Source organism: Argiope bruennichi, chromosome X1 (genome assembly GCF_947563725.1).
Source record: "Argiope bruennichi chromosome X1, qqArgBrue1.1, whole genome shotgun sequence".
Lineage (NCBI taxonomy): Eukaryota > Metazoa > Arthropoda > Arachnida > Araneae > Araneidae > Argiope > Argiope bruennichi.
In genome coordinates, this window is record NC_079162.1 from 129,578,046 (window position 1) to 129,596,541 (window position 18,496).

At 32.2% G+C, this 18,496-nt stretch overlaps 1 protein-coding gene across 1 annotated transcript in view; it reads left to right on the top strand.

Annotated features, from left to right (window-relative positions):
- LOC129958772 (uncharacterized) overlaps positions 1-18,496 on the top strand; it is an 88,880-nt gene that overhangs the window by 48,211 nt on the left and 22,173 nt on the right. The window contains exons 11-16 of the mRNA XM_056071446.1: positions 498-725; positions 4,372-4,537; positions 5,202-5,337; positions 13,420-17,780; positions 17,871-18,108; positions 18,253-18,431. Of these exons, the coding sequence (XP_055927421.1) occupies positions 498-725; positions 4,372-4,537; positions 5,202-5,337; positions 13,420-17,780; positions 17,871-18,108; positions 18,253-18,431 (5,308 nt within the window). The remainder of the gene's footprint in view (positions 1-497; positions 726-4,371; positions 4,538-5,201; positions 5,338-13,419; positions 17,781-17,870; positions 18,109-18,252; positions 18,432-18,496) is intronic.

Below are 18,496 nucleotides of genomic sequence, written 5' to 3' on the forward strand. Positions count from 1 at the left end.
GATCAGTTTGGTGTCATCGATATTCTTTCATCAAGTTGTTTTTTAAAGGTTGACAGAAAATACTGTTATTCAGTTTTAGCCTGAAGAATGCCAGCTTCTTTAAGTGGTAATATTCAGGATGCCATTAAAAGCTACTGGCTTTAGTTTTAGTGGTTTGATTTTGTAATGAATTCTTGATAGTATGTATTAGAATTTAAGCAGTTATATTGTTAATACATTGCATGCGGATGTATTTTGCAGCGGACGTAAATCTACTCAATATGTATTTTTTTATGTGACCTGCGCTCTTGTGGCAGACTGCGAAAAATTTAAAAATGTGTTTCTCCCAAGAGATGCTTTAAAATATGGCCAGATTTTTAATCATAGCTTAAGTGCCAATTTTTTTCCCTTTGTTTAATCAGCTCTGTTATCTAACACATTTAAAGGATATCCTTTGTATATATAGTTATGAAATATATATATGAATTATGAAATATTTCTTGCTTTCTCACTTACAGGCGAAGAGTCGTTTTGACCGGATATCCACTGCAAAATAATTTGCTTGAATACTGGTGCATGGTTGATTTTGTGCGTCCAAATTATCTTGGCTCTAGGGCAGAATTTTGTAATATGTTTGAACGACCTATATCCAATGGCCAGTGTATTGACAGTACTCCTCGAGATCGTCAACTGATGAGGTTTCGTTCACATGTATTGCATAGCTTACTTGTTGGATTTGTTCAAAGGTTAGTGGAATCTTCAATTTCCTAAAATGCATTATACTTTTCTAGTGTATCAATTACCTATTTAATTGCTTTTTTTAGCAGTTAAAATGAAAATTATTTTTATTTATTCTTCTACTCTTATTATTTGGCGGTCAAAACTGAAGACTGGAAGTAACTATGTTGCATCATAAAATCATGCTTTGTGTTTTTGTATAATCAGAATTGTTTTAGCTCTCCCTGTCAAATATAGATATTCATCATAACATTGAAATTGTATATGAAGAAATATCATAACTCCATTCTGAATTATTTAATCATATTTTACAATTTTAAATTCTGGCATATTAGAGTTCGAAATATTATTAAAAATTTTTTGTAAAAAATCCTTTTAAATAATCAAAAATTTTAATTTTTTCCCTTTCTTCTTAAAATAACTCAGTTATTGAAAACAGTATTTATAGAGATTATAGAATTGTTAACAAAAGTTTAACTTTCTAGTACATTGGAAAAATACTTGTGATAGAATTTTTCCTTCTGATTTCAAATGTGTGTAGCTTGAATCTATCAACCAGAGTTTATAAATTTTTTTCTATGCCACCTGGATTAACAGGAATAAAATGTTTATATGAATATGGGACATCCTTCAATTTATATAAAATGCTTGAGCTTTTGCTTTACTTTGATATTTGGCTTCTAGCACATCCCATTTTAATATTCAGTTGTAGTCAACTAACATTCTTTCATTGTCCTTGCATCCCATTTCCATGGCAGATATATCTTTTGGAAAATGCAGTTCTCAATCGTTGTTGGCATAATCAAGGTTTTCAGAGGAGAAAAATGTGCGAGATTTCAAGAAATGTATCTATAAAAGATAATGCTACTTATATCTTTGTTTGAAATAGTCTGATGTCTTATGATTTCTTTAAAAATTTTGAACACTTCTTAATACTTTCAACATTGATTTTACTATTTCGTTTAATACATTTCCGAATTTTCATCTTTAATCAAAGATTGTAAAAACCGATAGATTGTCATATTGAATTTATGAAAACCCAGGAAATACCTTCTATAGAGTTCAGATTATCTTATAACGATGGGTGTTTTTCTCCCCAAATAGTAAAATCCAACACTACTTTTAACCGTTTCTTTTACAAAGTTCATGAAATATCCTAACTTCATATGATAAGGAGGTAAAATAATCTTTTCAGAGTTAGTTAAAAAGGTGTACAACATTTTCTTGCCAACTGTAAGAGATTCTTGCTTTGAATATTCGTTCCTGATATAGTATAATATTTATTTTCTTGTAGTTATTGCTTCATTCACACACAAACAAAATTAGTATAAGTGAACTGCAAACTAGCGATGCAACAACTTTTAGGTTGCAACATAAAATCCGAAAATAATTGTCTTGTTGAAATTTTTTTTTTAACTGTCATTTTCATATTTACATACATTTCTTTTATGGTAGACGCACAAGTTTCTTAAACAGAAACCAATTTGTTGCTGTTGTGCAAAAATACTGATTGAAATTAATTTTTGGTAAATTTGGATTATTATCCATTCTGCTGGCTTATATCCATAGCCCTAAATAGTCCAACCCAGAGCATATATTGTTACATATTTTCTTTAGGAAAAAGAGGTCTTGAAGTCCTTGGCGATTATGAATAACGCTTTAGTATTTCTGAAGGAGATTCCAGTTTTTTTCAACTTACGAGCCCAGAAGTTCTGTTTGGGTTTTGGATATTTCTAATCCTGAATACGATCGTATAAATCGCCTTTTGTTAATAAATAAGATTTATGGGAAAGACATACTTGTTTCAGAATTAGAATTATGCTATTCTCTACTTTTAACCTCCTTTGCAATTTGTCTTCTACTACTAGGTATGGAAAATTAATATCTAACTTCACACCTTTATCTATCTTAGTTATGAGTCATTAGTCTCTCATAGTAGGTGATAAATATGAGTAGTTAACTTTGAATCTGCATTAACCTTTAATGTCATTAATTTTTGTAATATAGAAATACCAGTTTGGTGAATGATCTGATGATTCATAGCCACACCATTAAATGTCGGTATGTTGAGCCTAACATACGATTCCTAGATGATGGTTTGACTCTTATCTTGTTCACCCACTTTGTTACATATATAAAATTTATAATATTTTTTAATCAAATGAATTAAGTTTTACCTTTGATCCTTAAATTTAACATTTATCAAAACAATATCATTTGCACTTGAGATGAAATAGAATTCAGGCATACTGAGAAATGTTGGCTTATTTATAATGAATGACAATAAGTTTACTGCCCTTTTGACATGATAGTGCAAGAATCATTCAGTTCTCATTCTATTTATTTTTAGAAACACATAAATCAGGGCTTTTATAATTATAAACTGTCTTTGCCTAATTTAAAAGATATTTTGAAAGCATATTGTATTGATGAAAACTGTTCCAATAATATTGTAATATTTAAAAGATCATTGTATAAAATAACTGTGTATGGTATATAAATTTTGACTACATTCTTGAATTCAGCATAAAAACTTACATTAAGAATATAATAACTTTTATGAATTCAAACTACATTAACTAGTGTTATTATCGATGTAATTTATATTACTGGACATATAAAATTTCACAAAATAAAAATCTGAATATGTAGTATGATACTCCTAATTAACCTGCATTTTTTCCCATACTGCACATGAAAATTTGCCTAATTTTTTTTAAAAAAATGTTGAGTAGTTTAACCTAGATAGAATACTTAAAATATGAATTATTCTTATTATGATTGCTGATGGTTAAGAATTTTTTTGGAAACATAATTTATGTGAATTAGTCGAACCCTTTTCGATAGAAAATTAAATCCAGAATTCACATTTTGAGATGATTACAAAAATTTCTATTCCAGCATTGTTACAAAATTAATATTAACTTAATGTCATCAAGCAATGTATGCATATGAAGAAACCAAAGTTTGTTGGGTTTCTCTGTATTTTGTTGTGAATGTAAATATAACACATCTTAGTTCCAATCAGTAATGCTTATCAAAAATGTAGTATAGTTATTTATGCTGTTAAATTATGGTAATTGTTTTCAGTAACCCGTGAATGAACCTCAAATCAGTAGACTCAGGTTTAATTGAGAGTATTTGAAAAATAGTAGAAATTACTTTTAAGAAAAGAAAGGGAAAAAAAAAAGGCTGGGTTATAATTGTAAAGTAAGATATTGCATGGAAAACAGTTTTGCATATGTAAAGAAATCTTCAGATCAAGAAGTATTGGCTTCTTATTTCAGGCAGTGAAGATCGTCGATTATCAAGAAGTGCCATTCAGTAGGTGTAAAAATAAACTTTTTTGTCGCTGAAAACAAATTTGTGAGCGTTTACTGTATTTAGATAATATGGACTCATTATTCTTAAGTTCGGGCTACTGCTGGAGGGTTGTATTAAATTGCATACATTTTAAATTTCTATTTAGTTATGTCATAGCGTTCATTTGATTAAAAAATTGAAATTTTTGTTTATTTGAATGAAAGAATTTTTTCGGATTTTTCTTATTCAATCTTAAATTGATATTTCAAAACACATTGAAGGAGTTTTTTAAATCCTAGTAAAACTGTTGTGTTTCAATAACTGTATTTTTTTCCCCTTTATTTATTGCAGGAGAGGACACTCTGTTCTGAGAGCTGTGCTGCCTAAAAAAGAGGAACATGTTTTGCTAATAAGAATGACACCAATTCAAAGACAGCTGTATAAATGTTTTGTCAAAGATCTCCTTTATGTTCAGCAAGCCACTAATCCTTTGAAGTTGTTTGCTGTATGTTGTAAAGTAAGTTAAAATGTGTATTTTAATTGTGATTAATTATATGTAATATATTTTGTTTCTTTTTGTGCAAGATTTGTATAGACATAAGAGATGCCTATGATTCATAATTATGAATTTCTTTTGTGCATTATTAGGCATGTTCTTTTTTCAATTCTTAGGCAGGTTATTTTTCGTGTTAAAGGTTTTTTCAAGTTTTCATTTCATAATGGCACAGAACTACCATAGTGTCCTTTCAGCACCAGTGCTGAAATTGGACAAGAGACTATGTGAATGCATTCAGAGCTTACATAGTCTTGAGAAAAAAATTTATCCAATATATAGCTAAACAAGCATTTATTTCAAGCAGTTGCTTTTTCATTTAATAATGCAGCTCAACATTAAACAGTTAAATTTATCGAAATGAAACCCCTGAAAGTATGGGATAAGCTAGAAGCCTGCATAGCTCAAAATTTAATTCTTGTATTTCGATTTAAGTGGTTAGAGAATAATTATTTGTAAATTGTTTAAATTTAACTCTTCCATATTTAGCGACCCAAAACTAAATGCAACTTTCATTTTACAAAAAATGTATTCTTGAATTGTTAAGTGATTTTAACTGTTTTAATGCTTTTAACTGTTAGGTTTGAAAGTACTTTTAATCAGTTAAATGTTACTTTTAATTTTTTAGATTTGGAACCATCCAGATATCTTATATAAACTTTTGCAAGAGAAAAAAGCTCAAGAAGATATTGATCTGGATATTGACCTTAGCATTGCATCAAGTTCAGGTATTTCAGGATCATCTTGTTCAATGAAAAAAAGAGGTTAGTAGTATTCCTGGCACAAATCATACTCTTATTGGAAAATCGGTAGTATAAAATATTTGTGAAGTAATAATGATTTGGCTGCTATTCGAAAAGAATCCTTTTTTATATATATAGTTGTATGTTGCTTTTTAACCGTTGTCTTTAAATAGTTTTGATAATTTTTTGGTTTAGATGTAAAATCGTATACTTCCATCATGAAAATTTTGGAAAAGATAATTTTTTGTTAAGGAGTTTCGAACCTGCTGTTAATTTTCTCTTCTCTTTCTCTCTCTCAAAATGATTTACTGGGGGAGGGGGAAATGACAGATGAAAAATGACAATTCATTGCACTGTTTGAATACTCAATGAAGACATTGAGTCATTATAATTTATCTGTACTTATATAAAGCCCAGTGTGTGTGTGTGTGTGTGTGTGTTGGCGATCTGCAGTCCAGACCGTTCGACCTACAGCTGCCAAATTTGGCACATGCATACCTTAGAGGTCGCGAATGTGCGCCTGGGGTCCCCCTTTTTTTAATTATTAATTAAAAAGTAACTTTCCCACCCAAAAAATCTTCATTTCCCCACCGCCAAATGAGTAAAGCTTCAGTTGTTTTTTTTCCCACGCTAAAGAGGATAGGCTTAAGAAATTTTTGGCAGATTATTTCAAAGGATTTTGTTTATTTTCTTAAGGTTTGATGCATTTAAAATTAAACATTGTTAATTAATCGATCTTTCAAATTCATTCTGAAGTACTTTTGAATTAAAATAAAACAGAAAGGAAATTAAAAATTTCTAATCTGCATAGCGTTACCCCAACTGGCGTTGAAAATTCACGCATGCACATTGTGTTCTGATTGTTGACAACGGATACGGACTTGGTTGTGAAGGCTTAATTTGCTTTCGACAGATTATTTCAAACGATTCTGTTTATTTTTTTAGTGTTTGATGCATTTAAAACTAAACATTGTTAATTAATCGATCTGTTCATGATGAATCTGAGAAAATTTTGTTGAAGACTTCTTGAGATATTATATAAATTAAGAAAAATATTCTTTAATGCCCATAAGGTTTAAATATTCAACGACTCTGTTTTCAGTACTCATATTTAAAAAAAATGCCTCGTTTCAGTAATATATATATATATATATATATATATATATATATTGCATTTTAATCATTTCCACTTTAATTTAAAGCATAAATTCTACGGGAGCTAATAGAAAATTTTAGAGATACATATTACGTTATGGCTGAAGGCCTTTATAATATTATGAGTGAATTATATGACTATTAAAATTTGAAGTTTTAAAATATTTTAATGAAGAAGCAATTAAAATGGAGTTCTATAAAATATTTAATTATTAAAATTTTAACATGCATTAAGATTGGCGAACCGTCTGGTCGCCAAAGGCGGCTAGTAGTATATAAAGGCATACATCATGGATGATCCAGAATTTATGAAATGTGTACTTTCATTTTTGTTTCATAGCAAATATATTTTCTAATTATTTAAATGTGTGGTACCTTCCTATATTGACAGCGCAGATTATGTGAATATCATAAATTTTCGTATATTCTCATCAAACAAAAAGCTTTTTGTCAGAAAAGTCTTCACGAAATTTTATCAAAATGGATTTTACCTATAGTGAATATTCTAGAAATATTTCAATTAATAACTAAACAGTTTAGCGATATTCCTTAAATTCCATGGCCTATTATCTTTATTGATGATTCTTTGCCTCTAGCATTTTAATATGAATATTTCGGTTTCACATCAAGTACTTCAAGGGTGAAGTGAAATGTTTGTATTGGAATGTCTTGCTGCTGCAAAATACAGATGAATGACAAAATAATATAAACACCCACAGAATAAGAAAAAGGCTTTATTAATAGGGGTTGGGCCACTCTTTGACTTATTGCAGATTGTATGCTTAAAAGTCATGTGCAATATTTAGTTGAATATGAAGCCATGCCTTCTTTGAAAGCAGTCTGTAATTCCGAAAGCGTGAAAGATGATAGAGGAAATCCAGCACAGAGTTTTGGCTCCAAATATTTCCTCAAATATTCAACTCTGGAGACTTAATTGGCTAAACTAAGTTACTTAATTCCTTCTTTGCTCTTCAAACCGTTTTTGGGAGAATTTAGCTGTTTGTGTTAGAACATTGTCATCTTGATAAACTGAGCATTCTCTGGGAAATGAAGGGTAAAGTAAAGGATGCACTTGATCCTCAAGAGTATCGACATTGTGAGCAACTTTAATCTTCCCATGCAGAGTAATAAGCGGTCCAAGATCAAGCCAAGATATCACACCACATATCTTAAAGAAACCACCTCACTCGGAATCGGCAAAAGGTGATTAAGAGAAAATGCTTCCGTGGGCGTTTTCCTTACATAAATATGATGAAAAGTTAATGCATTAGATCAGTTAACCTGTTGCCTCTTTTGCACAATTCATTTTCTGTGTGTTTTACACAATTGGTGTCGCTAAAAAGCATGACGTGATGTTGACAATGATTTACGAATTGTAACTATTCCATAAACGTTTGAAGCATGAAACTCCCTTTAGATAGTTTTTGCTGAAATGGGGTTGTGGGAATGATTGTGTATCTCTGACATTATAAAGATTACGTGTGCCTTCTAGTCACTATATGAGTCGACACTCTTATCCCTCTCAATAAGCTTTCCAATCCCCGTCCACTATGCTTCGCGGAAATCATATTTCGTGTACGCTGTCATAACAGCTAATAGAGCACTCCTTGCGCATCCCAGATAAGTGGCTGTTTCCGTCTCCGAGCAACTAGAGCATATGTCTTTTTCAAACTGACAGGTAGGTCATTGAGTTTTTCAAAGAGTAAGGTAAAGATATGCATCACCAGTGGCTGAAGTTGAACGACTATTACCGTACCTTTCATAATCACTTAGCAGTAGGCTTGACTGCAAATTGACAGGCACATTCTGCTTTTTTTGTAATGGGCCGTGCCATTTTCATGGGTTTTTGTTTTGTTTTTTCACCCATCTGTACTTGCTGGCTTTCAATTGTTAACAAACAAAGAAGCAAATTTTAAAATACTTGTTTTAAAAATATGAAGCCTAAATGTAAAGAAGTAAAAAATTTCAACAACTCTGTGGAATTATAAAAGAAAATATAAATTAATCATTTAAAAAAATTTGAACAATTAGTTTTTCTTAAATAGTGAATGTGAAAATGTATGTTTATCGCATTTACATCCTGAATTATTTGAAATTGTGTTGGAATTTGAGTAAAATGATGCAGAAGTTGCAGAGACAAGTGTTTCTGCTATACAGTGTAGCAGATATGTGATTGAACCTTTTATTAGCCAAAGTTGGCTTTTTGATGACAGAAGAAATTGCAGTTTTTGCTACCCTATTGAGGGTGTAAGCTTCCATTATTTTCTTTTTCTTAAGTAGCCCTACTGTAAAATTGGTATTAATGTTTCTCGAAATATTCAGGAGTGCATTCTTTTTGACGGACACTTCTGTTGTTTACCTTAGTTGTTTTAAATTCCTAAAAACTTGGCTTTTTTTTTTTTTTTTTTTTGTAAAATTTAATGAGTTAAAAATAATTTCGTTATTCCACTCCTTTTTAAACAATAAACAAAAAAAATTGCTAGGGGGAAAAAAAGTCTTAAGTAAAATATGAATTCGTTTAGTAGAATTCTATTTTGGTATTTTTAAAAGTGCTATACCTTAAGTTGAATTTTATGCAGTGAGAAAAAAGCTACATAAATTTGCCTTAACCCTTTAAAGGGCCATTTTTTTCATCATATTATGTTCAAATATTTTTAGGCTTGAAATTAGAAGAAAAAGGATTCATTTAGCTTATTAGATAAATTTAATTTGATTAATTAATTTGGTTAATTAATAATTAAATCATTTTGTGTGAGATAAAGAACAAGCATCTAAGTTTCTGTCTTTCTAAAAAATTTGTCAGAACTTATGCCAACCTACATAATTTCATACAAAGATTGATAAATTTGGTGGGAAGCATACTTCCCACGGCCCTAGAAAGGGTTAAAGTATGCAAGAAATATATAATAAGGAATTATTATTTTTGCTTCTCTTTTCTATAATGAATTCCCAGTTTATTTAAAAAAATTTTCTTAGAATAGAACAAAATGATCATTGATAAATTTAATTAGAAGAGTGGATCAGTACTGAATACAATAACTTACTGGTACTAATTGGTGTTAACAATGAAAAGGTATTAGAAATGGAAAACTGATTCTGTATTTGAGACTCCACTTTCGATGTTGTTGAAATCGAAAGGACAGTACTGAAAATGATGGGGAAAGTCGGCGAGTAATTCCAAGAATGCCATTATTTGTTTTGTGACCTTTTATTTTGTAGTTTTTTCAGATTGAATAATATTGGGTTTTTTTTCAGCGAAAATGTTTTGTTTTCTTAAAAATATGTTAATCAGGGAAAAAAATAAGAATATAATTTTTATTGCAATAAAATAAAAAAAATAGGCTAATATATATCGTCATCTCTTGAAACATGGTCACATGCTTTAATTGACTAAATATGCAAAATTCATGTATGCATCTAATGTCTAGTATACTGTATCTATTAAAAACAATTCAGATGATCTTATTTTCTGCTGGTTGCAGCCTCACAAACAATTCATTTTCATAAAAATCTGCTCTTTAATGAAATATGATAATTATGAATTATAGGTATAGCATATACTAAAGCATAAGGTGACTCTTTAAGAGTGGTAAAATTACTCCTCCCATGTAACTGTTCAGGAGCTCAAACAAATAGTTTGCTTCGAATTTTAAAACTTCTTTTAACTCCGGTGGAAAAGGCTGGCTACTGCCAGAACATCTTCCAACTCGAATGTTTAATCCATCGAAAGCTCGTAGTTCTAAATCCTGTCACAAAATACTATAAATTATCTAGCATTCAATGTTGGAAGGTGTTTTAATTTATTGTGTGGTACCAGCTTTACAATATCACCAATATATGTATCATAAATCAAATTCTGCTAAAAAATGTGTAATATTTTATCCTGTACTTCACCTGAAGACACGCATGCCCTTTATAGAAGATGTGTTTTTGTTAAGATCCTTAGAAAGCCCTACAAAAAGGAAAATCAGGTGAAGAATTACAAAATGTAAGAACATATTGTGCAATAATGAAAGAGAATAAAGTAAAGTGACATTGTTCTGAAGACATTAGAAACATCCAAAAAAATGTCAGGGAAATTCAAACAGCAGAAATGCTGGCCACTCTGAGTAATAATCTGTCCAAAAATTTTTGTAATTATTTGGTGTTAATTAAAAATATACACTAGTGCGGAGCTTAAACAATTTTGCTAAATTTTTTTTGCAGAATTACTTCTGCGAAAATTGAAATGGATGACATTAGATTCAAACTACAGTAGCACTATACAATACTTAAAGTATTGAAAAGTTCAGAGGGAAAAAAATGAGTAGTACACAAACACCCATTAGGAATGCGTGGGTAAAAGGTTTGACAGAATGACAGTTGCTCAGAATGTAGAATCTGTATTAGAAGAAAAAACAAATGTTCCTTAGTTAAGGGAATACTGCAGTGGTTGCATGGTGCCATCTATTCATACTCTAAACAATATTGTCCAACAATTCTTCGGACGAGAGCGCTTCTTCGCTATTAATAATACGATCGCGCCGCTATACGTCCACCCAAACATCTTCAATGGGATTTGAATTGGGAGAATGCTGACCAATCTTCGACAGATATCTTTACTTACTAAAAGCTTTTGAACAACACGAGATCTGTGTGGTCCTGTGTTATCATGCATAAACACTTAAGTCTTGACATGTGGCTCTTCAAAATATATTCACGTCATTGAGGGTAAATTTATCACAGTAACAATCACCAGTCACTGAACTTTTGTTGAGAATATAGAGCTCCTTTTTTCCATTTATAGTTATATTTTCCTTTACAAGTTAACCAAGACCATTCCAGTGATCACTTGTCACTTTCTCCGAGTAGGATGAAAACGTTTCTTTGTCTTTATATATTAACTGGCCTTAAGAATTGTTTATCTAAATTGACTCATCAGTATAAAGGGCACAACTCCATTGAAAGAATATAATGTTTTTGTGTTATATGTGTGTGTTATACCACAATTAATAGTACCATCCTTGACATGATGTTTTAAGTATGCAACATTCCAGACAATAAGCCATTTTTATGTATACTTCTGGCCACAGTAAACTGAGACATCTGTCATCTTTTTGCCATAGACAGAGTCTGAACATTGTTATCCATTGTCTGGTCTTGATCAGTTTTGACATTAGTGCTATATATCATTCATATGTTGTCATTTTCCTTGGCCTTCCACCAACAACCTTTTTTACAGCTGTACCTCTTCTTTGGAAAGTTTTCTTAGCTTGTGAAACAGCACTTTTGTCAATACCAAACTCGTTGGCAACACTCTTCAAACTATGCCTTTTATCCAGTATTTCTTTCATATTATTTCATCCTGGTGGTTTCTTATCATTTTGAATCTACATTGTCTTTTCCATTTCCAGAAATGCTGCTTTTCTCCTTCTCTTTAAGTCGCCTTTCGCTGCATGCACTGACTCTTATGTACTTTTACAACTATAGTATCTTGATTCTGATATTGGAATATGCATAAATTTTCTGTTCTGCTGGCTTTTCATTCACAAATTCATATCTGTATGCTGAAATTACTTTGTTGCTTAAGTTTTGCATATTGGTATATTCTGTAAACTTAAATAAAGTCATTTACATTTCTGGTACTCGATTGTTATATATAATTCAAATTGATAGCTCACCAGCTCTATGCTAACATGAATAATTTTTAAACGTTTTCTGAAATATTTTGTAATATGCTAGAAGTAGCAGCATTAAAATTTGATTCATGCTTTTAGATTCAAAATGATTTATAGTTAGATTTTACATCTAAGTAGAGAGTCTGCTTTCCCTTGAACAAAGTGGCATTTGAATGTGTATTTCACCAATTTGCCATCTATAGTTAAACTATTAATTAAGGCTGCTTGATCTACTAAAATTTTTAGTTAAAAATATTTTTAATGCGGTATGTTTTTGAATTTTCAACAGCATTATATTAAATGAATTAAAAGAATGATTCCAACTATATGCTTGCGATTTGAAATATAAGGATTTCAGGTAATAAATTCAAAATAAAGCCAGTTTCATGCAATCTTTTTTATATAAGAAAAGATTTAAAGTATTGAGTATTTTGAAATATATAATAATTACTGGATTATTGAAAGCTAACATTACTGAAAACTAATTCAAAAATGTTCAAATGTTGTGCTCAAAATTTCCTTAATAAATATAATCTGCTTAGAAATACATAGTTTAATATATAAAGCAAAAGAGGAAAGGAATTTATTGTTACTCGAAATAGTATTGATTTATATCGAATATATCTCCTTTATAGCTATAGTATCTTAAAATGTTTAAAACGAAATGTATATCGCTCATCAATCAATGCAAGTTTTGAAGATCAGCATGTCTTTAAATATTTATTTTGCAATGTAATTTTTGAAAAAAATCATATTTGAGATAAAAATTCAATAATTTAAATCTAGAGAATAAATTTAACTTATTAGAGTAAAATAGTTTTTGAAAATTTCTTAGAAAGCTAAAATGAATGGTTTTTATTTTTCGGGTTTTAATTTTATATGATATATAAGCATTTGCCATATTTTCCTCATCTTAAAGATGTTTTCCATATTTTATGTACAGAAATTGGAATTTATATTTTTGTACATATTATTCAAAGTTTTTGAAATAATTATTGTTTAATCATTGCAATAATTTGTTTGAAATACTAATTTATAGTTAATTTTACTTGGAGTTATTTTCAGGCAAATGCAGTATTGCAACTGAATTTGAACTTTCGTGCAGCACTGACTTATTACTAATTTTTAATAAGTGAACTGTGTTTTCGGTGCAGCATATCCTAGAAAAGGATCTTGTGCCAGAGAATTATTACATCCAATTACTAATTTTAATATAAGTTAAATGCTTATAATGTTTTACCAAAAGTAAATATTTTGTAAGTTTATTGTTTCTTTCTTCATTACATTGTAGCTTTGAATCAGACAAAGTCAAAGGTAATTGCAAAACCTTTTAGAACTCAGCCTCGGAGTTTGAAACCTCAACCTGCTATGGGTTTGTCAACTGAAGCAGTGAAATCTGAAGCAAGTGAGCATGGTAGTATTCAAAGCACAGATGAAAATCACTTTAGTACATCGGAATTAAATAAGGAGGAATTATTGCCTTCTAATCAAGCAAATATGCCTCTTCAAAAGGAATACACACAACAAGGACCTCAACAATCTTATCAAAATCAATATTCAAAAAGTAATATGGCACAACAGTACTGTCAACAAAATTATCATATGTCTTCTGGGCAAAATTATAACGCATCACAGTATGTACAACAGCCATCAAATACGAGTCAGTCACAATTTTCGCCGCAGACATCTTCTCAATCTGGATCTCAACAACAGTATGTTCAATCACCTCTTGTGCAGCCTCAGTATGGGCAATCTCAGAATCAATATTCTCAAAATTTCTCCCAAATTAACACGCAGTTTGGTGGTCAGACGAGTGCTGAACAAGAAACTAGTGCACGTCATCCATCATCTCCTTCTCAAACAAGTTTCCAAGGAAAGTCTTCTCAGTCTAATGCTGTTTCTTACTCACAGCAAGCAGATGCTCAGAAACAATATCAATCTAATTTACCTCAGGCTCAATTTCCAAAGCAAGCAAATAATGGTAAAGATGCTCACTTTTCTCAATCAACAAACCAAAAATTCACACAGCAGCAAACGCAGCATTTCCCTCAATCATCTGCTTCTCTCCAGTCATATAATTCACAATCTACTTCTCAACAGTATTCACAACAACAGTCGTATCCTCCTGTTTCTAAGCAGCATCAGTATTCTGAACGTACTCCTTTGCAGTACACTTCATCATCAACTGATAACAGATCTACTTCTCATTCCTCTTCCCAACATTCTTACTCTCAACTAACCAATCCTTCTCATGTTTCTGAACAATCAACAAATCACTTTTCTTCCCAGACATCATTTCAGAGATCACCTCCCCACTCTCAGTTTTCACAAAGTCAATCTTCTCAACAATTCTCTCAACAGTCACCAACAATATCTTCTCAGTTTACTTCTCAAGGTTCATTCTCCCAAATGTCCTCATCGGAGCATTTTTCTCCCCAACCAACACCACCACAAACATCATCTACTCCAACATCGTATTCTCAGACTTTTCCACAACAATCAGAATTCTCTCAATCGTCATCTCAGCAATTCTCTCAAAATATTCAGCCATTTCCATCACAGCAAGTAGTTCAGACTCAATTTGATCAAAGTCATTCATCTTTTCCTGAACCTTCCCAAACTTATTCTCAGCAGTCATCACAACTGCAACAGCAATTCCCTCAACAAACATTCCAACAACCTTATAGGCAGTCTGAACAACAGCAGTATTCTGAGCAGTCAACTGTGCAGCAATTCTCTCAAAATCTTGGGCAGCAAAGTTTTTCAGCTTCTCAGCAATCATTTCCACACCAAGGATTTTCCCAGCCATCGAGTCAGTCCACCAAATTTACTGGCAAACAAGGAGCACAAAATTCTTTTTCTCAGCAACCTTCTGTGGGAAATCTACAATTTTCAACATCTTCAGCGCAATCAACTCCTGGTCAAAAACAGATGTCTCATTCACCTCCTCAAGAAGGAAACCAACAAAAATTTTCTCAGCAAACATTTTCGTCTCAACAATCACCAGAATCTCAGTTTTCACAACCAGCTGGCTCTGCAATATCATTTTGCCATCAAACTTCTCAAGCAAATTCTCATTCATTTTCTCAACAGAATTCTCAGTCTACAACAGCTTATACTCAACAAGTTAACACAACTCCCCATCAATATGTCCAACCAATATCCACTAATTCTCAATTCAATCAGCAGACAAATAATTCAGTACAAGGATACAATCAGGCAACTACTCAACAGTTTCCTCTTTCTGGAAATCATTCAACGCCTCAATATAATCAACAACAATCATCTTCATCACAGCAGTATGGACAACAAATTAGTCATCCACCCCAATATTCTCAGCAGTCAAATTCTCAACAGTTTTCACAGTTGCCAACACCAACCCAACAATTCTCCCCACAATCTTCAAAAACGCAACAGTATTCTCAATCCAATCAAAACCAACTTTACTCGCAGCAATCTAAGAATCCTCAGTATTCTCAAAATCAAAAACCATATTCTCAACCAAATCCTCAGTCCTCTCAGCAAACAGGACAGAATCTTTCTCAATTCAATCATCAATCTCCATTTCCTCAACCAACTTCTCAGTTATCCCAACAATATTCTGCACAAGTTCCTTTGTCACCCCAACAATACTCACAGCAACCTGCACAGTCGCCACAACAGTACTCCCAATCCTCTTCTCATTCGCCTCCACAGTTTCTGCAGCAACCTGATCAATCTCCACAGCCATTTTCTCAAACTGGGAATCAATTTAATCAACAAAGCCATTCACTCCAAAATGCACAATCTACTCAGCATTTTGCTAGTTCCCATGCACATCAACAATTTTCTCAGCAAGCAAATCCACCTCAAGATTTTAACCAAGCTCCTATTCAAAAATCTCAATCATCAGACCAGTTTAATCAACAAATGATGCAGACTTCGCAGCAGTATAACAAACCAAATCTTCAATCATCACAACAGTATAATCAGCTAAGTGGACAGTCTTCTCAGCAGTTTAATCAACAAACGAGTCAGTCTCAACAATTTGCTCAACAATCAGGCCAGTCTTCTGCAATTTATAATCCCCAATTAAATAATAATACACCAACTTATAAGCAGCAACAATACAGTCAACAAGCTGTTCAGCCATCACAACAATATAATCAGAACAATCAAACTTCTCAGCAATATAATCAGATATCTGGCCAAGTATCTCAACAATATTCTCAGCAAGCACACACGACTTCTCTGCAATATCCTCAGCAACCTATTCCACCTTATTCTCAGCAACCAACTCAACAGTATGGGCAACAGCCAGCTCAGTCTCCTCAACAGTTCACACAACCTGCACAATCTCCACAGCAATTTAATCAGCAACCAGCTCAGTCACCTCAACAGTATATTCAACAGCCAGCACAGTCTCCTCAGCAATTCACTCAGCAACCAGCACAGTCACCACAACAATTTTCTCAGCCAGTGCCATCACCTCAGCAGTTTTCACATCAAACAACTCCGTCCCCTCAACAGTTTCTACAGCAACCTTCTCAGTCTCCCCAGCAGCAGCAATATTCTCAACAAACAACATCACCTCAACAGTTCTCACAACAGCCAACAGCTTCTCCTCAGCAATTTCCCCAACAAACTGTTCCTTCTCCTCAGCAGTTTTCTCAACAGACAACTCCTTCTCCTCAACAGTTTTCTCAACAGACAACTCCTTCTCCTCAGCAGTTTTCTCAACAGACAACTCCTTCTCCTCAGCAGTTTTCTCAACAGACAACTCCTTCTCCTCAGCAGTTTTCTCAACAGACAACTCCTTCTCCTCAGCAGTTTTCTCAACAGACAGCCCCTTCACCACAACAATTCACACAACCATCTCAATCTCCTCAACAGTTTCCACAACAAACTGTCCATTCTCCTCAAGAATTTGTTCAGCAATCTTCACAACAGTCTCAGTCTTCTCAGCAATTCTCTCAGTTATCTTCTCAACAGCAGTACAAGCAACAAACATTACTTTCTGGGCAATCGACTCAATTTCCTATGCCTCAACAGTTTCCAAACTCATATCCTCATTCTTCAAATCAAGATACCTTGAAAGGGGCATTCCAAACAGATTATCAGAATCAAACTAATATATCAGCTTTGCCACAGCAAGTTGTCTCTAATCAGTCTGTAAATTCTCCAGCTGTTAAACAAAATGCAAGAGGAAAAGTGAAACAAGGACGTACTAATAAATCCATGTGTCAAAATTTACTACCTCCAACATCTCAACATTCGCAAACTTCTCTTAAACAACCGCCATCATTTTCTGTTCAAGCATTTCAAAATGGTAATCAGACATCTCAACATTCACTTGGTCAACAAACTGCAAAACAAATGCAAGCCAGCAGTAATGCTGCTTTTCAACCTCTTGATTCATCAATTCAAGAAAATTTCTCTCTTCAACCTGTTAAGCAAGATTCTGAAGTTTTTCCTGCTAAATGTTCAAAAGCCATTCTGCACCAAGGGAAACCTCAACTTATTAACTCTGATTCTACAAACTTGCAGTTATCACTCAATCCTACTAAATCTGACTCATCTCCAATGGAGGGTGATCAACAAGGCAGTACTTGTTCTGATACAACATTAATGCCTTTCCGGGATAGAATGGATTCTTCAATCAATTATGAATGGGTAAGTAAAATTTTTATTGCATCTTAATAATTGCCATATTTTACACTTGATAAATTTGTATTTTTTAATGTGTTATTTTTCTTTGAACAGGCAATCCCAATCATGAAAGACTATGTTCTTGGAGTTGTAGAAAATAGCCATAAAATGATGGTCCTTTTTGTGATAATTTCAGAAACATTACACATGGGTGATAAGCTTTTAGTTTTCAGCCAATCATTGTCTACTCTCGATCTTTTAGAACAATTCTTATGCAAAATACAAGTTCCAAAGAGACCTAACCAACCTGATCAACCTACTGAAACATGGTGCCGTAATAAAAATTATTTTCGTAAGTGCTTTAACTCTTGCTTAATTAATTGTGTGATATATTCAAACTTGTTACTTAGGAGTTTTTACATTTTATCATTCATATTCATACAGTTGATCATAAAGTTGTGAAATTTAAATTAGGGATTTATTTTTATCCTTGTAGGTTTGGATGGCAGTACATCTGCCCAAGATCGAGAAAAATTGATCAATGAATTCAATAGAAATGATAATGTTTCCCTTTTCTTGCTATCAACCAGAGCAGGCTGTCTTGGTATTAACTTGGTTGGAGCAAATCGTATTGTAGTAATGGATGCATCTTGGAATCCTTGTCATGATGCTCAGGTATCAGATTATTTATTTTGCAATTTTAAGAATTATAAGTTTTTTTTACTTTGCATAAGAATTTT